Source organism: Balaenoptera acutorostrata, chromosome 17 (genome assembly GCF_949987535.1).
Source record: "Balaenoptera acutorostrata chromosome 17, mBalAcu1.1, whole genome shotgun sequence".
Lineage (NCBI taxonomy): Eukaryota > Metazoa > Chordata > Mammalia > Artiodactyla > Balaenopteridae > Balaenoptera > Balaenoptera acutorostrata.
Window position 1 is genome coordinate 2609828 of NC_080080.1, and position 26019 is coordinate 2635846.

Below are 26019 nucleotides of genomic sequence, written 5' to 3' on the forward strand. Positions count from 1 at the left end.
GGGTCCAGGCCTGTGGGGCCCCGGCTGAGTCTTCTGGCCCACCCCTTTTGCAGCCACCTGCTTCCGGGGAGCCTTTTGCGTCCCCTGGTGATCCCTGCGTCCCCTGTGCTGCAGCCGCTGTTGAGTTTGCATCCAGTTCCTGCTGAGTTTTAAGCTAACAGCCCCCCCCCCCCGGGGGAAGTCAGGGTGAGTAACATCTGGAGCCAGTCGTGGGCAATGGCCGCACAGCTGTGCTGCGCGCCCACCCGACTTGGCCATGGGGGTGCTGACCGACCGGGGTCCCTGGGCGTCGTGTTGGCCCACCCTCCTCCCCTGGCTGCCTGCGTTTGGCCACCCACGCGACCTACCTGTCTGTCAAGAAATTAAGTTTAAATCAAACTTAAGCTGTAACGCTCCATGTTCACTTTCATCCCAACAGTCATCTTAAAATCTCTCCTTTTAATTAACTCCATTCTCTGGTCCTTTCTGTCTGCCGGGGTGGTTTGCAGACAGAGTACCTGTCAGGGGCCCAGGAAGGGTGGGCAGGGGCCCAGGGGCCCGGGGCAGGGTGGCTTGCTCCCCTCCGGTTGCTGCTGTTCTTTTTTTCTTTGTAGAACTGCTTCTTTGGCAGCTTTCACTTCTCATGTAGGCAGGTCCCAAGCTAATATTTATCCTGCGAAGTATCTTAAAAATGCTGGAGGGCGAGTTATTTGCTGAGAGCTTTATCAGTCTTTCAAAGAGAGTCATTGTTACATTGATAAACTGAGGCACTGCTTACAATAGCCAGATTGTGTTTGAACTTGCAACCTTTAACGCAACAGTTAGTTTTTGTTAACAGATGGAATCGTGTTGGCTCTTCTTGTAAAGAGGTCTTTATCCTTGTGTTTTTTGTTTGTTACTGGCGTGCGCTGGGAGAGGGGAGACCTGGCACGGGGAGCTGGTTTTGTAATACATTCGGGTGTTACTCATTTTATGATTGGCAGGCTTTTTAGGAATGCGGACTTTTGTCCTCGGAGCCCTCACTTTTTATGAATTGTCCCTTTAAAAGTGGAGGTGCCTCCTTCCAGAGGGAAAACTGGCCTCGCCATGCAGTCTTCAAAGACTTAACAGCGTGCAGGAAAGGGAAAGTGATATAAATAACAAGAATGTGCAGTAGGTGGTATTTTTTTTTTTAATTTTTTTTAAAAATTTATTTATTTAATTAATTAATTAATTTATTTTTGGCTGTGCTGGGTCTTCGGTTCGTGCGAGGGCTTTCTCTAGTTGCGGCAAGTGGGGGCCACTCTTCATCGCGGTGCGGGGACCGCTCTTCATCGCGGTGCGCGGGCCTTTCACTATCGCGGCCCCTCCCGTTGCGGGGCACAGGCTCCAGACGCACAGGCTCAGCAGCTGTGGCTCACGGGCCCAGCCGCTCCGTGGCATGTGGGATCTTCCCAGACCAGGGCTCGAACCCGTGTCTCCTGCATTAGCAGGCAGATTTTCAACCACTGCGCCACCAGGGAAGCCCAGTAGGTGGTATTATTTATGAGTGGTCATGAGGTTTCAGGTCCAAAGGAAAGCACACTGAGAGTGAACTTAAATAAAGAGCTTTCCTGAGGGTGTTATTTGTCAGTAAAAGGAAACCACTTCTGGGTCTTCTCCAGAGCCCGTTTCCCCTACCTGGCAGCCCCGCTCGACTCTGGACTGGGTAGATTGGAGGTGGGGTGCTCCCTGGGGACAGGACGGTGCCAGGGGACCCCACGTCAACGCGCCCGCCCAGTGGTCCAGGAACGAGTGTTGGGTGCAGGCGCGGGCGGGCAGAGGTGAGTCCGGAAGTGGGTCCTGCAGCTTGGGCACAGACGTGGGGACTCGAGCGTGACTGGTGGGAGGGTGGGCGGGCAAAGACTGGAGACAGAGGCCCGGAAGCGAGTTTAAAACGTAGTTACTGGGGGCTGGGAGCCCAGTGAGGGTGCGGGGCCGGGCCGGTGCGGGCAGAGGGGACTCAGGTGGGCTGCCCTGGGGGCCAGAGGTGGGGACATGTGAGGTGGCGCCCGTCACTCATCGCATGGGCCCGAGTGGCCCTGCCCTGCCCGAGCGTGGGCGCCCGTGGTGCCCTGCCCTACGGCGGTCTCAGTCAGCACCGAGCACTTCCTCCTGGGTCAGTCGACTCGCTGTTCCTCCTTTGTCTCTGTCTCTCTGTCTGCCTCTGTCCCTCCCTCCTGACTCACCCCCTGAGCTGCACACGGAGCTGCCGTGGCATGAGGGGGGGGCTGGGAGGCAGTGTGTGTCCTGGGTCTTCCTGCTGCCTCCCCGCGGTCACACAAGGGTTCATCCCTGCCCACGCCCCAGCGTCCCTGTGGGTTCAGCATCCACGTTTAAAACACTGGTGGTTGGCCGAATTGTTTGGGGGATGCACGGAGCTTCTACAGGGGAAAATCTGATTTCTTGCTCACATAACTCTCCAGGTCATTTTCTAGGTGTCTCTCAACCACTATACATCCCCTGAACTTTTTCTTCTCCCCCAGTGGAAACTCTGTACCCCTTAAATCAATCAATCTACCCATCTATCTATTTATTTATTTATGGAGGGATTCCAGCTTTTCATTTTTCCCCTTTTACACAAAACAAAGTAGAAGAGATAAAGTAGGATTAAAACTGCAAAAGTAGTTAATTGGTAGAACACATATACACAGAAAAAATCCGGATAGGAAGACAAGCTTATTTACAATGAGGAAGCACGTGCCTTGCGTTTATGTTTAATACATCTGGAAAGTCATCCTAAGCGGTAAGGTCCTGTGGTTAGTGCTGTGTGTTCTTAAATTTAACGCCTGTTTCGAGAGGTTGAACCACAGGTCCTGGTATCAGGACGCCGTGCCGGGCTGACCTGAGGGAGGTGTGTGTGTGGGTGGGAGTCCAGGGTGCAGTGTAACTGATTCATGGATGGGAAGTGAGTGCTGTGTTTAAAAGCAGTGACTTTTAAGAGCATTATCTTTCGTTTTCAGTAGAGGTAAAATCTAATCTGTTTTGATCCCTCTCATCTTACAGGCACATGCGGTGACTGTAATACACGTTCAGGTCATACTGTCATGTGGAGTTTACATAAACTAGATACAGTATGTTTATGTATTTGAGGATTCCATTGTGCCCAAGGAGGCTTGTTTTTAACTATTTCCCCAGATTTTAAATACTCTTGTGCTTCCCTCTCATGAACTTTCGTCCAGCTTAGTGGAAAGGTATCACTCTTTGGACAATATCGGTGGTCATTCTTTGTATTTATGGTCTTACCTGTGGCTTCCTGACCATATTTACATCCCAGTCACCACTGGACTTGGGTCAGCATCAGGCACCCAGGTGGGGGAGCCTGGTGGAGCTTGCTCGTCCCCCAGAACGGTAGAAGGAAGCACTTGTAGCCACGTTTGGCAGCCCCTGTGTGGATTTGCACTGTGTAGTGTGGGGTATCGTTTTGCAGAAGGCAGCATGTGTACTTCTCGCCCTTGTGTTAGGTGTGCTTGGAACTGTCTAGCCCTTCCACCGGCGCTGGCTGGCAGGTGCCTGGGAATTCTGGGCCTCCTTTCGGGCTCAGACTCTATTTCCCGCTGCTGTGGGGGTTTTTTTTTTTGTTTTTTTTTTGTTTTTTTTTGTTTTTAAATTTATTTATTTATTTATTTATTTTTGGCTGTGTTGGGTCTTCGTTTCTGTGCGAGGGCTCTCTCCAGTTGCGGCGAGCGGGGACCACTCTTCATCGCGGTGCACGGGCCTCTCACTGTCGTGGCCTCTCCCGTTGCAGAGCACAGGCTCCAGACGCGCAGGCTCAGCAGTTGTGGCTCACGGGCTTAGCCGCTCCGCGGCATGCGGGATCTTCCCAGACCAGGGCCTGAACCCGTGTCCTCTGTATTGGCAGGCAGATTCCCAACCACTGCGCCACCAGGGAAGCCCTGTTTTTTTTTTTTAAATAAATTTATTTATTCATTTATTTATTTTTGCCTGTGTTGGGTCTTCGTTGCTGTGCGCGGGCTTTCTCTAGTTGCGGCAAGCGGGGGCTACTCTTCGTTGCGGTGCACGGGCTTCTCACTGTGGGTGGCTTCTCTTGTTGTGGAGCACGGGCTCTAGGCACGCGGGCTAAAGTAGTTGTGGCGCACGGGCTCAGGAGTTGTGGTGCGAGGGCTCTAGAGCGCAGGCTCCTGTGGTGCGCAGGCTTGGTTACTCCACAGCATGTGGGATCTTTCCAGACCAGGGCTCGAACCCGTGTCGCCTGCATTGGCAGGCGGGTTCCTAATCACGGCGCCACCGGGGAAGCCCCCGCTGCTGTGTGTTGGCTGTGTTCTCAGCTCTGGCAGGAGGAAGCCCCCAGACGGAGGGCGGTGCTTAGTCCTGGGGTGTCAGCACCCACGGCTAATGAATGGGAAAGAAAGGGGCTTGTTGGTGTTTGCAGCCTTGGGCCTGGGGAGTCTGGTGCCCTCTGGGCTGCAGGCAGGGGAAGATGCTTTGTAACCCCTGGACAAGAAGTAGAGCTCCTCAATCCAAAGTGGACCTGTTTCAGACCTTGCTGCAGGGCTTTTCTGTCTTGCCAGCCACTCTTGGCCTGGAGAGAAAAGAGTTGACCCTGACTCCTTGCTGGTAGTCGAGGCTGACCACGAGTACCCCTGAGTGCAGTGCATTGTGGGCGAATCTGTGATGAACAAAGTAGGCGGTGGTGCAGCTAGGGGCGGGTGTCTGACGTCAGTCCAGTGGGGAGAAGGCTAAATAAAGCAGAGCTAAATCTGAGCTCCAAGAGGGGCCATAGGTGCTATCGAATGAGAAGCCCCGTGGTTGTGATTGGAAGCTGGAGTAGCCACTGAGTGAAGGGCCTCGCCGGGGACACAGGAGGGAGGAATAGCCTCCTTGTGCCAGAATGTTTGGGAGGGATCTGCTGTGTTCCTGGGTGCGGTTATAGAACAATCTTGAGTCACTTTATTGCTGATGTCAGATTGGGGAAAGCTTCTGAGATGCTTCTTGGTGCTCAGTTTCGAGTCTGTATCAGCTTTCCGTGGACCTGCCAGCAGTTCAGTGAGTCCACAGGTGGCTTTTCAAACCTGCCACCCCTGCCCCTCCTCTCCCCATCCAACCCTCTCAGGCTGCGTGGCATTGCAAACCTCTCTCTGCACTGTTTAGGCCATCTGAGATTCATCTTCGTTGTAGAACACTCCTGAATATCATTCCATGTATCAAGATCTTATGTGATGTTTGGATAGGGCAACCAGAAAAATCTATTACTTTTTTTTAAATTAAAAAATAATTTTGGGGTTCTACAGAAGCAATAAGTATAGATAGATAGATAGATGGATAAAATGATGAATCACTCAAAATACCTTTTTCTCTGCATCCATGCCTTTAAAAAAAACTTAATGGGGGGCTTCCCTGGTGGCGCAGTGGTTGAGCGTCTGCCTGCCAATGCAGGGGACACGGGTTCAAGCCCTGGTCTGGGAAGATCCCACATGCCGCGGAGCAACTAGGCCCGTGAGCCACAACTACTGAGCCTGCGCGTCTGGAGCCTGTGCTTCCGCAACAAGAGAGGCCGCGATAGTGAGAGGCCCGCGCACCGCGATGAAGAGTGGCCCCCGCTTGCCACAACTAGAGAAAGCCCTTGCACAGAAACGAAGACCCAACACAGCCAAAAATTAATTAATTAATTAATTTAAAAAAAATGAATCCTCAATGTCTGATCATTGTTTAAAAAAAAAAAACAAAACTTAATGGGACCATAATGTGTACTTGACTTATAATCTGCTTCCCCCCCCCCCCCCCCACAAATAAGGTCTTTTATTTGTCACCATTAAAAGTCTGATTTTTAAACAGATTCTTGGACTGGTGGCTCATATCCATCAGCTTGTTCAACTTTAGCACCTGTCTCATCCCCAGTAGCCTTTCCAGAACTACTGCCTTCACCATGTAGCTTCATGAGTTTTCCCAATTCAAACTTGGGCTTCTTTAGCATTTTTACTTTTCTAACCAAGACATCATGGAGTGGATAAATAGATTGGCAGCCCTTTTCTATGTCTTTTCCAGTGCTATCTGGAATCAATTTATTGACCACCTCTTTCAAGTCATTTGTCTGCACCTCTCGGGTCACGATTTCCATCATCTTCTTGCGGATCTGGCGGACCTGCTGGTGCTGGGCATAAGAGGTCTTCTGAATCTGATTGTTGTGTTTTTTAGTAAAACCCACACAGAATAGACGAAGCAAATAACCATCGGTAGTCTTGACATCAATGTGAGCTTCAATCATGGTCTGCCATTTTCTGACCGTGGAGCACGTTTTGTCATGGGTAAGATCCATGCCACGGAAATTAGGCAGTTTTTGCCCTGAACATCCTCGGTAATTAGCTTGAGTTTTCTAAATGCAGTTTCATCATTCTGCAGATCAGCAAGGCTCACTTCAAACACATGACCCTGGAGGCCATCAGATGCGATTTTGGTTCCTTGAGTTCTCATGACTCGTGTTTTCCCAGTATTTCTTATATTGAACATAGCTGGTGCTTTCACATCATACTAATCTTTCTTAGAAAATGGGCCAACCACTTTCTTCTTGGCTCCCTTTTTACTGCCTTTCGTAAGGCGCTTGTTCTTTTCCGACCGCCATGGTGCTGCTCAGAGAGCCAAAAGGGCTGTAATCTGCTTTTTGTACCTAATTTTAGGCATGTTTCCATGTCAACAGGTAATCCCACAATGTGGATTTTGTGTCAGGATCTGCCTTACTTTATGTGACCAGGTCTTTTTTGGACACTTGCAGGTTTCTCAGTGGTGTAATCAGTATCCCTGTACAGGGCTTTGCTTTCCAAAGAGTTCCAAAGAGCAGAATTGCAAGATCAAAGGGTATTTACATCTTAAGGCTTTTTATACATACTGAAAGCACTGCAGTTTTTAAGAAGTCATTTTTGATGGAGCCAGGACTGTCATGATGAATTGCACAGGTGATGGTACTGCTTACTTTGAGCACTTCAGCTTCCGGGATCCCAGGAAAGCGCTGGTTCTGAATAGCTGACCTGTCCAGGCAGCAGGGGGGTTCAGGTACCAAACTGGGTTTCTTCCTCACAGAACATCGGGGGCCCTCCGGGTGAAGGGGTTACCCCTGTCTGTAGAGGGGAGGACAGATCCCGTGAGCTCGCAGTCCGATTGGCGCCATTCGGTAAGCTCCCTCCTGCCCCTCCCCCTTCGTGGGAGCTGTCCTGTGCGCTCCAGCCGGCTCCCTGAGCTGGGCCGAGGAAGCCGCTGCCTTGCCTTCCCCTGTCGCCTGCCTGCAGTGGGCCTGAGGCCCAGCACGGGGGCTCCCCGATGGGGACTGTCCTTGGACCGCGCCTCCCTCCGGGTAAAACCGACTGTAGGTGACCATGAGTCGGTGGGAGGGTTTTTGAAGGGTGTAGAGACTTCACAAGGTCTGCAGTGTGGCTTTAGACCACGTTCTTGGTAGCTCAGCAGTGCCAGGCTGTCCTGTAAATGGTGCAGGCATGACTCATCCCCCCTGTGTGGAGCCCTGACCTTCAGCCACGTTCAGGCGTGCAAGGGTCGGGGCAGTGACTGCAGAATGCTGGGTGGTGGTGTTTTAATTTACTTTATTTTTATTTATCTTTGTCTGTGTTGGGTCTTTGTTGCTGCGTGCGGGCTTTCTCTAGTTGCGACGAGGTGGGGCTATTCTTCATTGCGGTGTGTGGGCTTCTCATTGCAGTGGCTTCTCATTGCGGAGCATGGGCTCTAGGTGCATGGGCTTCAGTAGTTGTGGCATGTGGGCTCAGTAGTTGTGGCTCGGGGGCTCTAGAGTGCAGGCTCGGTAGTTGTGGCGCATGGGCTTAGTTGCTCCGCGGCATGTGGGGTCTTCCTGGACCAGGGCTCAAACCCGTGTCCCCTGCATTGGCAGGTGGATTCTTAACCACTGCACCACCAAGGAAGCCCCTGTTGTTTGTTTTTATGGTCTCAGAGTAAGAATGAATTTAACCCCAGGCTAAAGCTGTGTATGTTCCCTTCATTCACCAAAATGTGTACCTTTTAAAAAAAAACTAGTTTTGATTTTAACATTCCTCAAATATATTTCGTACTTCCTCTCTTTAAAAACATTCACATTTTGTGTTTACCTGACACATGGACCGTATTTCACATAATCCCATATTGTTAGACAGTTGAGTTGTCTCCAGTTCTCCTTTTGTCGCACTGCATCCTTTTTTGCCTTAGGGTACACGGAGAGTCTGGAAACTGCTTTGATTTGATACCACATGTAAGTACCATCAGAAAGGGTTCATTACATCTCGGCAGTCTTTAGTGGTATCCCTTAATTATACCCCTGTCTTTGAGGTCTGTTCTTTTTCCTTTTTGTTTTGGCCGTGCCTTGAGGCTTGCGGGATCTTAGTTCCCCGAGCAGGGATTGATTGAACCCGGGCCCACGGCCGTGAAAGTGCTGAGTCCTAACCACTGGACCGCCAGGGAATTCCTTGTTCTTGATTATATGCATGTAATGTGAGGAATCTTTCTTTTCGTTTTTTAAAAGTACCATTTGGTTGTTACGAGTCTCCTTAGGCAGCTTGCCTGTCTCTTCCATATCGTGGATGACAGAGCCTGCGTTTATTGGTACCTGGCCCTGCGCCTGAGATGAAGTGATGAGAAGTTTGGAGAAATACTAGTCTCGCCTAGAACTGTTGGAAGTGGCCGCCCACTTGGCATTTTAGGTGGACCCTGAAGCTCAGTTTTCCTAGGCTAGCTGGGGTTCCAGGAGCTGCCCAGTTTAAAAGCTTGCTGCTGTTTCCATGGTAGCCAAAGCTTCATTCTGACCCCAGCCGCTTAAACTAGCAAATTGATGCTAGAAACATTCAGAAGAAGGGGAAGAAAAAAACCTCTCATAGCTTTTTAATTAGAAAACAAAAAACCTCCTACTCACCTGATTGTGCAAATGAAGGAAAACCGAGTAAAGGTCAGAGGTGAAAAGTTAGGTGAGCGTGTCTTTCTGTATTTTTCAAAGAAGGTAACTGTTGCAGAGGATGTTTTCTTTGGGGACAAAGCAGTTTGTTTGTCTTGTTTGTTTCAGTGTAATTTCCTCCTAGATGAGCTTTCTGAGTGTTGGATGCTAGGCCTTGCTTTCCTTCACGTGTGGGTAACAGTTTGCTTTAGTAGAAGGTGAAGACGGATATTCTGTTTGGGAGCGTGCTTGATTTCCGTCCTCATGCCGTGCCCTCTCAATTTTAGGAAGTAGGATAGTATGTGCTTTGATAGGATCCAATATTAAACACGTTTTCTGTCATGTAAGCTGTCACTAGAGTTTGCTGAGTTTGCTTCCACGTGCCTTTCTGCTTATTTTAACCTGACACTGTGCTTTTAGATGGTCCGGAGTGGCAGCTGCCCTGCCCCCGGGGCACAGGGGCAGGGGCAGCACGGAGTCCTGTATGGTGCTCTCTGTGCGGGGGGGGGGGGGGGAGGCAGGGGGCTCCCACACACCTGGCATCAGAGCTGACCGGGGCTCCCCCGAGGTTGTCTGGTGGAGGGGAGCCGAGCCTTCCTCGCTCCTTCTGGACTGGAGTCAGGAAGGGGGCTGGCTCCCTGGTGTTTGTCATGAGCTCCACGCCACTCACCCCCTCATCCTGCTGTAGGTTCCTTGCCTAAGAGATGATGCAGTCCTCCATGTCTGGGCAGGGCTGTGACCATGAGGGACCTGCAGCCGTGCCCTGTCTCTGGAGGTCCTAGGAATTCTTGGTAGGAGTTCGTGGCTCTTTTGGCAATTCTGATGTTCCCTTTTTGGATGAAAAAGGGGCTTCTGGAGTTGGGTGTGCTGTCAGAGAAAACCCAAGGCCCTGGGAGTGGAGAGAGTCAAGCTGCCTGGCATCCTTTCCATCAGCGCCCTGCCCTTGGCCGGTTGCTTCACAACTGGAGGGTCATTGTTCTCGGGAGCCTCTTGGTACCCTTCCAGGAGGGCTCTGCCCCCGATGCGCTTCACCGCTGTGGGTGCGCAGCTGGCCCAGGTTCACCCAGCGTGCTGGGTGCACACGGATGGGCTCGGGCGTGCCTGCCAGACCCTCTGCAGGGAGCACCGTGGCCGAGGCGCTTCCCCTCTGGTTTAGATGTGACCTCACTTGTCCTTTAGGTCCATCTGAGCCCCTGCATCCCATCCTGCTCTCTGCCCGCCCTCGGGGTCATAGATGTTGGCCGGGGTGGGGGAATCAGAGGTGGTCCTCCTGCCGTCCTGGGGACCAGGAAGCCCAGGGCTGGCGGAAGGCCTTTTGATGCCTACAAATTACTTCTGAGGAGGCAGGGCCAGCGCAGGCCTCCCAGCTGCTCGGGCACGCGTCTGCTTAGATGTGTTAGATGTGTTGGCTGTACACAGGGCACCGGGACCCCCGCCAGGCAGGACGGCGATGGTTTGGGGTGCGCCGCATGTAAACCCCAACTGTGAAAGCCACTGCTCTTGTGTCCTGTCTCATTAAAGACAGTGATTCCTGAAGAATCCCACATAGGCATGACGTTGTGAGATGCTGTGATCTATCCGTGGGGGGGGGCGCTGGGGGGTGACTTTTAACAAATAGTTCTTAAGTAGAGTGTGTATTTTGAAAGTTTACTTAAATTGCAGTATGCCAGTTTAAAGGCGCATAAAAAATGATCTCTGCTATTCACTGGCGTTGACACGCTGGTTTCTGCTTCCTATTCAGAAGAGAAATGGATTTTCCTTGAGCTCTGTGATTATCCTGTTCGTCTCTCTAAAGGGGGAGGGATTTCTAAAAATCGGTTTTCTTTTTTGAATGGCGTAACTATGCTTAGCCTGGTCCTCTGCCTTCCGTGCTTGCGAATTCATTATTATAAAGCCATCCGGGTACCTGTGCCCACCCAGGGTGACCCGAGCTGCTCCTCGGTTGGCGCCTGTTGTCAGCGAGTGGATGGGCGGCCCAGGCCCACTTACCTCCTGCAGGGAGCGCCTTCTCCCTTCCCCGGGGTGCCAGGGTGGGAGAAAGGTGGGGATTCTGGTGTTGGGTGCCCCCCGGGTCTGACGGCACCGGAAGGAAAAGCGAGGGCCCAGGCCATCTCCAAGGATGCCACGCTGCCAGGACCTTGACAAGTGGGACTGTCTGTCTGTCCTGCAGACACACAAGAGGGGCTGAGTCCCCCCCTCTGAGAGCTCACAGTGGGTGTGGCGTATGCCGAGAGCCGTCACCTGCCTTGCGGGGTGCCCTCTGGCTGAAGAGACCGGGCACTGTCTGGGGAGGGACCAGGGTGGAGGGCTGGGCTGTGCAGTCACAGAAGAGAAGCCCAGGAGAAGCGCGCTGGAGTGCCCGGGCCTGGGCTGTTCCCGCTCATTGCCCGGATACTCATCCCTTGAGAAGTGCTTTAATTAGACTGACTTGTTACAGTGTAGCAATAGTTTTATCCCCTGCCGCCTGGGGCCCCTTTCCAGATTTCCTTCCATTCAGTCTCTTAATACTCCGAATGTTTGGCGCGCGCACGCACACACGCACACGCACACACACACCCACACACCCGTCACATCCCTCCTCGTCCCCCCCTCCCCCTGACTTCACAGCGGACTGATCGAAAGGAGCACAGATCAAAAGGGGCGTCAGGTCTGACGTGGGTCCTGTTTGGTTTCTGAAGTGTCCTTGACTAGGTCTTGTGACACAGAACGCTCAAAGGCTGCGTTATGAAGAGTTAAGTCATAGGTCAGCTTTTGGTCATTTCTGTCTGGAGGGGCAGTGCGCTGTCCAGCCGGGACCCTTGACAGTGAAGGGGGCACGGCCGGCCATGCGCCTGCAGCCAGTGGCTCCCACTCGGAGCGAGTTGGCCTGCAGGTTCTTGGGCCCTTCCCCGGAGTTCTGTTTCGGTGGGCCCAGGTGGAAACCAGGAATCTACTTGCTTCAGATGGATTCAGTGCCTCAGTCCACTTGGCTCCCATAACAGAATACCATAGGCGGGGGATGTCTGTCTTAGGGGGCCTGCTTCCTGGTTCATAGATGTCTCTGGGGTCTCCTAAGAGCACTGATCTCATTCATAGGGCCCCACCCTCATAACCTGATCACCTCCTGGAGGCCCCACCTCCTAATCCATCACCTTGGAGGTTAGGGTTTCAATATGTGTACTTGAGGGGGACACAGATGCTCAGACCAGAGCACACACTGACCCACGTGGATGCTGAGCTGTGTTAACCATGGCTAGTTTAAGTCTATGTGAATTTTATAGTTCTTTAGCCCAAATACACTAGACTGGAGGCACATTTGAGTGAGTGATCACAGGAAACCATCCTGGGTTTCTGCAAGTGACACACATAATACCTGAGGCAGGTCAGTTCACAGCTGGATAATTTCAGGTATGAGAAAGGGTCCCCAAGTCATGGCATGACCACCTCTTAATGCCTTTCTGGTCAGATGTTTTTGACTGTGTCTTCTGTTTTTCTAATGTAAGGACACAACATTTTAAAAAACTAAACTTTATTTTTTAGAACAGTTTTAGGTCCACAGCAAAATTTAGCGTAAAACACAGAGTTCCTCCTGTAAACCCCCATCCTCAGACACACACAGCCTCCCCCCCATTCTCAGCTTCCCCTGCCAGCGTGGTGTGTTTGGTAAATGGTTGATCCTACATTGACACGTCCTAATCCTCGAGAGACCAGAGTTGACGTTAAGGTCGCTCTTGGTGGTGTACATTCTTGGGTGTGGGCACGTGTGTAATGCCGTGTATCTACCATTAGATAGTGGTAGTTTCACTGCCCTAAAAATCTGTGCTCTGCTTATTCATTCTTTCCACCCTCACCCCACACACACTGGGGGTGGCAACCACTGATCCTTTTACTGTTTCCATAGTTTTGCCTTTTCCAGAATGTCATGTAGTCGGAATCCTATAGCGTGTAGCTTTCTCATATTGGCTTCTTTCACTTAGTAAGGTGCACTTAAGGCTTCTCCATGGCTTTTCATGGTTTGATGGCTCATTTCTTTTTAGTGCTGGATACTATTTCATTGATGTATTTATCGATTCACCTACTGCAGGACATCTTGGTTGTTTCCAAGTTTTGGGCATTATGAATAAAGCTGCTATAAACATCCATGTGCAGGTTTTTGTGTGGACCTAAGTTTTCAGCTCCTTTGGGCAAATACCAAGGAGCACGATGGCTGGATCGCATGGTAAGAGTGTGTTTAGTTTTGTAAGAAGCTACCAAACTGTCTTCCAAAGTGGCTGCACCATCCTGCATTCCCACCAGCAATAAACAAGAGTTCCTGTTGCTCCACATCCTCTCCTGCATTTGGTGATGTCAGTGTTCTGGATTTTGGCCATTCTAATGGGCGTAGAGTGGTATCTCATTGTTTTAATTTGCATTTCCCTGATGTCAGATGATACGCAGCATCTTTTCAGGTGCATAACTGGCATCTCCGTGTCCTCTTTGGTGAGGTGTCTGTTCAGGTCTTTGGCCCATCTTTTTTTTTTTTTTTTTAAATATAAATTTATTTATTTATTTATTTATTTATTTCTGGCTGCGTTGGGTCTTTGTTGCTGCGTTGGGTCTTCGTTGCTGCGCATGGGCTTTCTCTAGTTGTGGCGAGCGGGGGCTACTCTTCGTTGTGGTGAGTGGGCTTCTCATTGTGGTGGCTTCTCTTGTTGCGGAGCACAGGCTCTAGGCACGCGGGCTTCAGTAGTTGTAGCACGTGGGCTCAGTAGTTGTGGCTCGTGGGCTCTAGAGCGCAGGCTCAGTAGCTGTGGCACACTGACTTAGTTGCCCCGCGGCATGTGGGATCTTAGTTCCCTGACCAGGGATCGAACCCGCGTCCCCTGCCTTGGTAGGCAGATTCTTAACCTCCGGACCACCAAGGAAGTCCTGAGAGGACATAACTTTATAAACAAATTTACCAGAATGTTTTTTCCATTCTTATCAAGGATACTTTGACCTTGCTTGATTTGATTTTATACCTTTTTAACTCTTGGTCCAAAAGCTGGTCTTCTGTGTGGCATGCAGCTGTTTGTCCGGTTTCCCCGGCTTCTGTGTCATCCTAGATTAGTGTTCTGTGCTGCGGAAAGTTAGGAAAGTTAGGAAAGTTACATGGGCTCAGCTGAGGCTAATAGTTGGCGATGTCTTAGGAAGATACTAGCAGTTGTAGTGGATTTTTCGAGGGTAGAGATGCCTGTTTTAAATGGTGCGTGCACAAAACTACCAGGCACCGCACAGCACGCGCCGCCCGTCTCCCGTGCCCGGAACGCTGCGCGCACGCCTGCACGTGGGGGCCCATGAAGGGAACAAACGTGCATTAACCCCTCTCCGTCCATTTTCCAGCACGTGTGGGTCACTGACCTTCGTTACTGCATTCACATGGAGTATTGTGACTGTCACGTAGCCTCTTCACTGTCACCGAAGCTGGGGTTGCCTGTCAAAAATTATTCTGCAGTTAACTTTTCTGATGACGTGACACAGCCAGCATTTCCACACAGCAAATTGTAGGAAGTCACGTGTTTTGGCATCAGTTACCCTTAAATTAGAAACAGGACAGTAGGGGAAGTTGTTGATTGGAACAGTTGTAGTTTCACTTGTCTCAGTGCACCTGCGAATCATAACCAGATTGTTGTCCGTGACAGCCCGGCAGGCCCTGCAGCAGGCTCCAGAGCGAAACCTGTCTTCAGAGCTTGTCTGGTCTCTTTGAAGAGCAGACACCGGAATAGGTCACAGCGTAAACTTCTCCACGCTTTTCAGCAGCCCGAGAGGAGGCCCTTAGGAGTACACAGCTGCCAGTGCTTTCGGGAGGGAGCAGGCTAATCCTCCTTAAATTGCTTCAGTGTGTTGTCATTTAGCTTGGGCATTTTACATTAGGTGCTTCAGAAGAGAGAGCATTTTCATGGCTTTAGATATTATAGTTAACAACACCAGCCTTTGTATGAAATAGCTTCCTTAAAGAAAACGGTTTGCCTGCTGTAAAATTGCTTCGCGGCACCACGTCATAAGCAGTGAATCTGGTTTTGTGGTGTCTGATCGGTCCCCTGGACGTGGTGACACCCTGAGTGCAGGCGTCCCTACCCCACTCACGTCTTCCTTTTCTTCTTCTCAAAGCTGCCCTCCTTCCGTTTTCGGGCAGAGCAGAGCACTGATGGGAGGGGCCCTCAAGACAGAGTCGGGGGCGTGGGGAGGCTATAAAGGGGGAGGCTTTCCGAGCCCAGGAAAGGTGCACGCACGCCCCCAGGGTCCCTGTCCCACGCCCCGTGCAGGTGCTGTGCTTATTCAGACTGGGCGGGGCGGGGTGGGGGGGCCGAGTCCAATTCTCCACTCAGGTGAGCGGGGGACTAGATGCATCTTGGTAATGGTTAGATTTGCTGTTAATTTGGTTGTAGTCTCCCTTTCCCCCATTTTCACTCAGTTAAAGAACTAGGTTATCAAATTAAAGTATAAAAATCGCTAGCATTCATTGGATGGGAAGGGACTCACGTGGACTTCCCAGGGCATTGGAAATGTTCTGTGTCTCCATATAAGTTAGTCAAAACTGATGGAATGGTACCTCTTCACCACCGTGTGTAAATTATACCTGAGGAAATGAACAAGCACTCCTCTCCTTCACATATGCAAACCAACCAGTTGGAAAATACAAAGGAAGAGAGAATCCCATCTACAGTGGCCACAAAAAAGATAAAATAATTAGGAAGAAACTTAACAAGAAATGTGCAAAACTGTAGAAGGAATATTTTGACATCCTCCCGAAGGGCACTGGGGTGGACTTGGGTACATGGACAGACGGCCCTAAGGATGGCAGTTCTCCCTCGGCTAATTTATAAAATCAGTGGAATCTCACCGAAAATACCAACATTTCCCCCCTACTCCAGAGCTAGTCAAGCTCTTAAAGGTCACACACTCATAAAGCTCTTGCAAATAAACAGGCAGGAGTGAAAAGGAGAGCTCTGGGAAGAGAAGCCACGAGAGGGAAGCGGTTCCCCAGACCTCAGGACCTACTGGCGCCTCTGTCCTTGCATTAGTGCCTTGCTGGGTGTGGGCAGACGGGCTCGCGGGACGGAGAGAACAGGGAACGAACCGAGACATACAGACCCAGTGCAGACGGAGTCAGTGTGAGACGGTAAGGGAGAAATCTCCAAGTGCTGGGAGTGGACTTGTAAATAAATCATGTCGAGACAACCGCGTGGCCATAGGGAAAACGGGACACAGCGAGGGGGGAGGGCCCTCCTGCCCTGAAGGCTGAGTTCTTCCCTCTGCCCGCCCCCCCACCAGAAACAGCGTCAGGGCAGGATCTGGATGCTGGACGAGCCCCCCATCAGGTCACAGCCCCGCCCCAGCCCCGGGCAGGCTCCCCTTTTGAGAAGACGGTGCTCGTGGCCGGGGTTAAAGTGGGACCCGTGGGTGCGTCTGGAAGTGCACAGCCCTTGGGCCGCCAGACTGGCCAGCAGGACGCCGAGTGTGAAGCAGACTCTGCCGACAGGTTAGGCAGCTGTGCCCGCCCCTGTTTGTGAGGGAGACGGTTACCCTGCCCTGGAGAAGTCCTGCGAGGGGAGGCGTCCACCCAGGGGCTCCCTCCCTCTCCCTCACGTTCTTTCCAGAGGCCACCGTTGGACCATTCTTAGAAACTTGATGGGAACCCCAAACATGAGGAGGGACTCGGGTGTGGTGACTTGCTTTGCATTGTAGAGGGGACGTGCTTGCACTGACCTGGTGGTCTGTCGGCATGCGGCTTTCCTAAGGACGCAGGGCCCTTTGCTCCCCAAGGGTTTGGTCTCTACCTCCTTGGCTTTCCCAGTAAAATCAAGACTTCTTGCTTAGCCATCTTTAGCCGATTCCGCAGGCCCTTCAGCAAGTGCAGCCGTGGGCCTGGGGTTGGAACCCAGAGCCTGAACATGATGGAGGCCAGGCGGCCGGCTGAGCTTCCTTCTCAGCCCCTCGCTGGCTCTTACCCACCTTCTCTTTGCAAATAAATACCAGGAAATGCCACCACCTGTGGCCTAGGTGATCGACTGGGAGGGAACAGGTTGCACCTCTTCCTGCTTATAAACCTGACCCTAGGTGCGCCCCCTTCTCGGGGAGCCAGTGCCTTGAGCTCACCTGCGTTTCCTGTTCTGCTTTGAGCAGAGGCTGGTTTAGGAAAACAAAGGGAAGCGAGTTCACTTCAACTCAAAGTGAAGTTGAGTTTGCAGCTTCTGGGCTAGCTGATTGATTCAGAGTGTGATAAGGGTTTCAGCATTTTTAGGAGAACCTTTTTCCTGTTTAGTAATAACCTTAGGGAACACTCATGCTCTGGGCGCTGAGCCCATCCCTGACCTCCACCCGTGAGGCTCAGTAGCAACTCCTCCCCCTAGTCGTGACGACCAAAAACATCTCCAGGCACCACCCAGGGTAGGGTCCCCAAGGGCGCAGGTTGGCCCCGGGGGAGACCCATGGCCTTAAAATAATTTGAGTGCACTATTACAGAGCTTTATTGCCTAATTTTTAGCCGTTGCTGAAACGACTTAGCGGAGTTTGCTGTATCTTGGGCCTGAGTCTCAGGATAGATACACAGTGGTACAAGGGGTGATGGGACGGAGCTGAAGGGTTTGATGATTATAATTAAGTCCTTAGGATTTCTGAGAAAACTAGTTACTGTCGTTCGGCTGATCAATCAATATAGGTTTTAAAGACACATCTGGATATTCTGTCTTCACAAAAAAATGACCCATCTTGTCTAGTGGAAAAAGGCATTTAAAATCATTGACCCTGTTTTGGTGTAAGAGTGACAGGTTGACTCAAGGGAAGGTCCCGAGATTTTTGTCTCAGAATGGTAATCACTCGAAGGGCAGGGGTGGAATGAGAACCGTAGGGTGTTGGCAGGTGTTTATGCTGGGTGTTTTGTTTTAATACTGTTTTGTTTACATTGTATATGTGAGAGCGTTTCATGATAATGTTTTGTAAAAAGATTGTAGCAGGGTGCCAGTTTGGAAACACTTTTTTTTCCCTCAAGTAAATTCATTCATTCATTCATTCATTCATTTATTTTTGGCTGCTTTGGGTCTTTGTTGCTGTGCGCGGGCTTTTCTCTAGTTGCAGCGAGCGGGAGCTACTCCTCATGGCGGTGTGCGGGCTTCTCATTGTTGTGGCTTCTCTTGTTGCAGAGCACGGGCTCTAGGCGCACGGGCTTCAGTAGTTGTGGCATGTGGGCTCAGTAGTTGTGGCGCACGGGCTTAGTTGCTCCGCGGCATGTGGGATCTTCCCGGACCAGGGCTCGAACCCGTGTCCCCTGCATCGGCAGGTGGATTCTTAACCACTGCGCCACCGGGGAAGCCCGGAAACACTGGTTTTAATCCAGATACTGATTATACAGTAGAGGACATTTATAAACCTGATAGAAATCTCAGGTAAAGGCTGCAGTTTGGAATTGTCGTTAAACTCGGGGCCTAAGAAGCAAATATGTAGGTAGGATCACTTGGACCTGTGATTCCCCGGGAAGTTTGGGCTGAAGGAAAGAGAGCATGAGGAGGCCCCAGCTTGGTGGGACAGTGAGATGGGGGTTCCGGACCCCCGGGGTAGCAGCTCAGCGGTGCCGGCAGTCAGGCCAGGGACCCGCCATCACTTCCAGGGCTCCCTGAGGAGGGCACTCGGCGAAGGCCACCCCTTGATTTCTGGTCCTTTCTGGGGAGAAGGGGAGAAGGAGTTAAGATCATCTTGGGTTAAGTGACTATTAACCAGAAATATGTTTATTTAAAACAATTGTTGAAAATTTTCGGTAAGACCTCAGCTACCGATCTACCTTAATGTAAAATCACATTTTGTGTGATTTCACCTCAGGTTGAACGGAAGCCGTGTCAGAAGGCCATGTGCAGAAGAACAAGGGTGTTACTGCATCCTTGTTCTGGCCTTGCACAGGGCAGATGGTTGCTTTCCTAAAACCTTTCTAAGGGGACATTTCTAGTTAGGTTCTTGGCAGTCGACACTTGGTAGTGGTGTGTTCATCCAGGTAGAGACAGTGTCACAAAGCTGGGTCATAGGTACCGGGATGGTGGAAACATAGGATTGAGGGACGGGTGCCAGGGCCCCATGGAATGTCCTGTGCGGGTGGGGGTCTTCAAGCCCCTCAACGTGGTGTTCAGTGTTTGGCACGCGTGTATGTTTTTTCCCCGGAGAGGCACTCTTTCATTTCATTAGCAAAAGGCTTCATAACAAACAGGTCAAGGACCACGGCTGTAGACAGCCCACAACAGGAATCCAGCGCCTCAGGGTGGATCTGAGCCTGCCGTCTGCCCCTTCCCTGGGCGGGGTCCCCGCACCCAGTGGGCTGTCCCTGCCGAGGAGCAGAAACGCTGAGCTCTCTTTCTGTCTCCCTTTCTCCCTTTGTGGTCCCATCTCTATCCTCCCCCCACGATTGATTCCATGCAGGAAAATGTTGTTCTTCTAAAAATTGGGTTTTGTTTTCTCCGCAGATGACCTAGGGTAAGCACCAGGGAACAGAGGCCCATGGCCTCCAAGAGGCGGAGGACCAGCCCCACGGGCGGGGCGCGCGGCGCCCGGGGTGGGAGGCCGTGAGGCCCCGTCTGACGGGGCAGGGCTTTTCCTCTCTTGCAGATCAGCCAGCCCCTCGATGGGGAGCGACGGCGGCCTACCTGTGTGTGTCACCTGCCCACCTCTCTGTAGCAAGGAAAGGAGCTTCAGCACTTCTTCAGTAATGATGATGAAACTGGTATTAACTGAATGGCATTTATGGATTTTTAACTCTAATTCACAGTAAACCAGCAAGCCATATGTTTAATCCAACCAAAAATCGTTCTGTTCTGCTACGTGTCTCATCCGATTGTGAGAAGTTTCGAGATAACCTGTTTGTACAAAGAGGAATATAAGTATTATTACTTGCTGGAGGAACACACTGAAGCAGAAAGAGAAGACGTCTTAATTTATCCTTAAAGATATATGATAGAATTATTTATATAGATAGAGTAAATATATATATATATATTTTTGGTGGTAATGAAAATGGCTCCGCAGAATGCCGACTCAGAATCTCTGCAAGTTCAGGAGTTGCCGGTGCCCCTGCCGGACCTGCAGAAGCCGGGGAGCGCGGAGGCGGAGACGCACGAGGAGACCGTCAGCGAGGGGTCCATAGACCGCATCCCCGTGCGCCTGTGGGTGATGCACGGGGCTGTGATGTTTGGCAGGGAGTTCTGTTACGCCTTGGAGACGGCGCTGGTCACGCCGATCCTGCTGCAGATCGGTAAGTGCCGCCTGGGCTTCCGTGGGGTCCTAGCGCCGGGCCTCACACGCCTGCGAGTGTCGGCACACGGAGCACCGCCCACTGGCTGACGGCTGTCCCCGGTCTCCTCTCCCTTCAGCCTCCTCTGATGGGTTTTCCCCGTGTTCCCTGGCGGGGTGGGGGGAGGTCCTCGGATGTTCACGTGGAGTCAGGTTCCAGCCAGGTGGTGGCTGGGCGTTTGGGCGTGTGTGGCGTCCCTAAGCTCTGACCCAGCGCGTGCCCACCTCCCCCGAGGTGCCTCCAGACGCGGCCACCAGCTGGGCAAGCCCTTGAACCCCGCTGCCCCTTGCTCCTTCTCCGTAAAGTGAGGTCAGTCGCAGACCAGCCTGGGTTGTTGGGCAGGAGACACACACGCGCTCAGAACAAGGCCTGGCTGTAGACAACACCAAAGAATGCTGTGTTTGTTTGTTTGTTTTGTTTTACTATTATCATATGGTTGTTATTATCGACTTAAATCTGTGTTTACTTTGGACTTTAGGTGGCTGAATGATGGGTATTTCCAGAAATACTCGGATTCTCAGCGATAACACTCAGATTAGCATTACTAAGCCTGGTATATGAAAACGCTGGCATCCCTTCCAAATTACCACCAGGGGTGCCTTAGGCCCTAAAAATGTGGCCAGGGTATTTAATCTTCCCTGTTGACTAAGAAAGTTTTAAAATCTGTAATTTTCCAGCTGGATAAGGGGCCAAACTATTTAGAAGCGTGTTTCATTCTAGAATTCCACATGTGCCTAGTAAAATATTTTAAAAATCTATTTATTTTGGCTGTTACAGGAAAGTTTCTCTGAACATGGTAAGATGTGTCTTGTTCAGAGAGCACAAGCTAAGGCCCAGGGTGGTGCAGATCAGTTAGAGAAGCATGCAGCTCCTTCAGTGATGAACGGCCCCCGTGCTGGTGTCAGGGCGTGCTGCGGGCAGGTGCACTTGGGCGCTTCACAGCACAGCAGGTGCCGTACCTGCCTTGCCAGGCACGTTAATAAAGGAGCAGGCTCGCCACTCTCAGGGTTTAGGTTGCTGTGTTTCAACATGTTTTCCCTTTGGCATCCCGGGTGTTCTATGTTTCATCTTTAAAAATATGAGGCCTGAGAAGGCTTCCCGTGGCCCGGCTGAGTTAAGAACCTTTTCTGGAGAGTTGGGGGTGGTGGAGCGTGCACCACGTGGGTCACTCTTTGTTCTTTCATCCGTGCGTTGATCATCTCTCATTTGTCCTGCTCACCTTCCTCGGGTGCCCACGTGTGCCAGGCCACTGGGGGCGGACAGGACGCCATGTCTGTCCCCGTGCGGCTCAGTCCTCGTGCTGGAGGTGGGGGAGTGACCCGCCTTTGCTGGGAGGAGAAGAGCTGGGGTGAGATGCCGGCCCCCAGAGTCTGGGGCACCCCCTCCCGGGCAGGGTGGGCGGCTCCAGGGCGGCAGTGGGGTGAGAGGCTTGGAGACCACCTTTGTGGCCAGACCTCAGGATGGGGTACATCCGGTGCCACTTAATCTTACCAAGCATTTATTTTGTCCCTTTGATGTGCAGGGACGTGGGTTCGTGGGTTGAGGCCTTAACGAAAGCAATGTGGCTAAGCTCAGGTGGGCAGCGTCGGGCACCATTATTTAACTTCTAGGTCATCTCACCCTGGTTATGGTGACAAATACAGAATTCAGAACCTCTGATTACTGAGAAATAAGTTGATACAATAGGTAGAGATTTGGGAGCTCTTATTTCCACATTTCCTTGGTGATAAGTTATGTGTATGATGGCTCAAAACCCTGGAACCAACACAGCTCCTTGGAACTTTCACACTTTACAGGTTGTGAGTCTCAATTTCCACACAACTTACATTTCATTGTTTGGTTTTGAGTATTTCGTGTATTACATGAGACTTGTATCTATTTTAGATATTACAGGGTAATACGTATTATATATTTTACTATATGATATGCAGGCTAGACATTAAATGTAGCTTTTGAAAGTCTCAGGTACGTCTGTTCCATATAAACATCCAGAAATGATGATGGAAAGAGGGAGGATTGTCATTACAGATGGCCGTGACAAACTGACCCAGAGGGGATGAAGGTGACCCTTGTCATTGACCCTAAACACTGCATAAGGTCATGGTCATGGGCAGAGCAGGACTGTGGACAGAGGCTGTTTGCATAGGTTAAAGGAATGATGCTTAATGAGAGTTGTTCCTAGATGGGCTTAAGACGACAGATGGCCAGTGTATTTCTCAGGGTTGTACTTTCATTATATTCTTAGGGGCAACATAGTAATTAGAATTTTCTGATTTGAGTCAGAGCTTCTTAAAGTTGTCTGTCACGCCCAGAGGTGTGGTGTTTATTATTGGATTTTGTATATTAATAATTATTAAAGCTGAGACAGTATTCTCCCACTCAGCGTGGACAGTTTGATCCCCTTGATAGACAGATGTCTGTAGTTGGAACCAACACCACAGTTCAGACCAGGAATATTTTCGTCGTCCCAGGAGGCTCCCTAGTGGCCCCTCACGTCAATCCGCCTTGACCCCCAGTCGCCACCTGCCTGCCTCTGTCATGGTTTTGCCCTTTTTCTGAAACTCGTGTAAACAGAACCACACAGTCTGTGGCCTGGTTTCTGCAGTGCTGTTGTGGTTGAGCCGTCCACCCTGCCGCACTGACTAGTAGTACACGATGGACCCGCCCCCCTTCTCTCTGTTCATTCACCAGCTGATGGACATTTGGTTTGTTTCCATTTGGGGGTGTTTTAAATAAAGCTGCTCTGAGCATCACCTGCAAGGCTCTGTGCGGACCTGTGTTTCATCTCTCATGAGTAGAGACCTCGGAGTGGGCGGCTGGCCGTACGCTAAGTGCCAGGGTTACTTGATAAGAGAAGACCGTTCCCTCCAGCCTCCACATCCTTGGCAGCATTTGTGTTTCCCTAATGAATATCGACGCTCAGCAGCTTTCCCTGTGCTTAGTGGGCATTTGTGTATCTTAGATGAAGTGTCTGTTCACGTTTTTTGCCGATATTTCAGTCAGGTTGTTTGTCTTCTTAATGAGTTGCGAGAGTTCTTCATTAAAAAGTCCTTTATCAGAGAGACGCCCTTGGGCGTCTAGTTCTGTCCGAGGGACTTGCTCACCGCTTCTGCGGTGAGTGGCGGTTTAGATGTGATGACGCGCAGCCCGTCCCCGTCCCCCGGCCAGGCTCTCGTGGTCAGCGAGTGCGTGTCCTCCGAGCAGCGCCCGCAGCGCCCGTCGTCCCGTCCCTGTTCCTGCAGGTCCCCGCCCTGCCCCGCCCCCTTTCAGGGCAGGTTCAGACCGGCTCACCTAGTGGCGAGGCTCACTGTGTGTGTGTGGAAGGAAAGAACGAGTGACGTGTCTTAGATGCCAGAACGAGTGACGTGTCTTAGATGCCAGACGTGTCCACATGGCCTCGTCAAAGCCCGGACTCCTGGTTTCCTCGGTCCCGGACGGCCTGCCCCGACCCGGGCACACGAGGCCTCTGGACCTGCTGGCGTGTAGGACACAGAAGGCCTGTGGGGAACTAGGGAACTAGTCAGTGCCCACCCCAAACGGAGCCATACGCATTGCCTCTCGTTCCAATTGCGTGTGCTTGCCCTTTAGGTGGATGTGGCCAGTCTCCGTTAGAGATGCCCGACCACTCAGATGAGGACACACGTAAATACTACAGAGACAGCGTTAGTCACCATCCCACGTGAGGAAGCAGAGGCTGGGAGGCCTGGTCCACCTGCCTCGGGGGAGCCCACGGGGGGAAGTCGGGTGTGTATAAACCTTGAAGTGTCTGGCCCGTGTTTCAGCTTCAGCGTCCTGGCAGTGGAAGCTGTAGGTTTCACTGTTTGTTACAGACCTTTCTGGTTTGTGGTCTTACGGCCATCCGCGAACAGAGCCCGTTTCTCTGCTTGCTGTGGCAGGTGGGCTGCGCGGTGAGCAGAGCTGAGGGAAGCCAGTGGTTTCAGCTTAAATCCCCAGCCCTCAGCCTGGCCCCTCCCTCCATCTGCATTTCAAGTCCGCTGTGTTGAGGACCAGGGGGGTCACAGGCTGGGAGGTGGAATCATGACTGGTTTCCACGTGCTTCTGTTGTCCCCAGCGGGCACCGAGGTGGGGAGCTCGTCCCCTCCCTGCTGGCTCCACTTCCCGGGGGAGACACTGAATTCTGAGTCCTCCTCCGGGAGCTGAAGCACACACCCTAATCGGGAGGGAACGGAGCCCCACGTGGTCTTGGTTCTGAGACCATGGAGATCCTGACAGCTTTGGGTGCCGGGCCCCATCAGGGGGGCGCCAGGGTGCACTTCACCTGCTCTGGGAAGGTCCTGCCACATCCCCCCTGTGTGGTTCGCCCCAGTGGCGGGCGTCCCAGCCCGCGGCCGCCCATCTCAAGTCATCTGGGATTCACGTGGTAATTTTGTGGCATACTGAAGGGTAGTGGCTTTATTAGAATCTGTATTTTCTATTTGGTTGGAATAATTCTTTTCATAATTGAGGGTGTCGCTGGAATCGAAACGGCTCCTTCCGAAGGTCGGCGGCCTTGCCGGGCGGGCGTGAGTGCTTTAGGAGCCCGTCTCACGGCGGCCGCTTTGAAACCCCACCATCTCTTCCCAGGTTCGCATCGCCTGGCGTTGAGGATGACAGCTGGGATCTGCATTTAGGTTAGAGTTAACTTCCGTGGTCCGTCTGTGAGCTCAGGCCGCGGCGGTGGGGTGGGTACCGGGGAGCCAGCCTCAGCCACGTGCCTGGGCTCTGCACACGCCCTCGGAGGAGGCCGGATCATTCCTCCTTCCAGCGGTCCTGGGGGCCAGGGCAGGAGCAACCCCACTGATGACAGGTCAGAAAACCTAAACTGGGCCGAGCAGCTCGTTACCTGGGGCACCCACCACCCAGGGAGCTCCGCAGGTGACAAACCAGGTAACTTCATTCTCATGAGATGGTTCTTTTGCCGAACCAATGTCTACTCCTGGTTCCTGACACGGTGCAGTGTGGTGGCTTCTCTTGTTGCGGAGCACGGGCTCTAGGCGTGCAGGCTTCAGTAGTTGTAGCACGCAGGCTTCAGTAGTTGTGGCACGCGGGCTCTAGAGCGCAGGCTCAGTGGCTGTGGCGCACGGGCCTAGTTGCTCCGCGGCATGTGGGATCTTCCCAGACCAGGGCTCGAACCCGTGTCCCCTGCATTGGCAGGCGGATTCTCAACCACTGCGCCACCAGGGAGGCCCGAAAGTGCAGTTTAAATCGGAACACTGTAAACCGTTTGTGTTTGCTGGCCGCTGGCGTGAAGTGCGGGCCCCGCCACCAAGGACACTGCAGCACTCTTGGCCTCGTCCGCAGGAGGGCTTTTGTCCGGCCAGTTTGGGACCTGAATTGAGGGCCCCTGATTCCAAGTGAGCCCCTCTTGTGCCGGAACCTCTGGACTGGCAGCAGTGCCATCCCTCAGTGCTGGAAGGCGATGCCGCGTTGCTGGGCTGTGGAGGACGGAAGGCCCACGCGAGAGCAGAGGAGGAGGTGGGTGTGACGCCAGGACAGCCCTCCCTCCCTGGTCCGATTGGCCGAGACCTCTGGTCGGCCGCAGAGGGGACAGAAGACCGCATGGGAGGAACGCCCACCTCTCGTGGGAGACACTGCAGGCCAGCAGTCCCATGACTGCCGCCCCGGGAACTCGGGAGGAACACGGAGCAGGCCCAGTGCGGCCACCGTGGTTCTAAATCCTCCCTCGCCGGGGAGGGTGCCTTTAAAAACTTCAGTTCTGCTCTCTCGAATATACAGCATTTTCACCAAGTCCAGCGGTCCCGGTAGTGAGACCTGCTGCCCCCTCCTGCCCTGCAGCACCTGGTGCTGCCCCTGCAGGCAGCCGGTTTCGCGCGCCTTTGCCAGGAGGTTCCCGCGCGTGTGACACACGCAA

General features: G+C 52.2%; 1 protein-coding gene and 1 pseudogene across 1 annotated transcript in view; one reads left to right on the forward strand and one right to left on the reverse strand.

Moving 5' to 3' along the window:
• SLC45A4 (solute carrier family 45 member 4) overlaps positions 1 to 26019 on the forward strand; it is a 76482-nt gene that overhangs the window by 24064 nt on the left and 26399 nt on the right. Inside the window, exons 2-3 of the mRNA XM_057532336.1 lie at positions 19466 to 19580; positions 19913 to 20108. Of these exons, the coding sequence (XP_057388319.1) occupies positions 19482 to 19580; positions 19913 to 20108 (295 nt within the window). The 5' untranslated portion in view covers positions 19466 to 19481. The remainder of the gene's footprint in view (positions 1 to 19465; positions 19581 to 19912; positions 20109 to 26019) is intronic.
• Positions 5786 to 11262, reverse strand: LOC103010992 (40S ribosomal protein S3a-like; annotated as a pseudogene).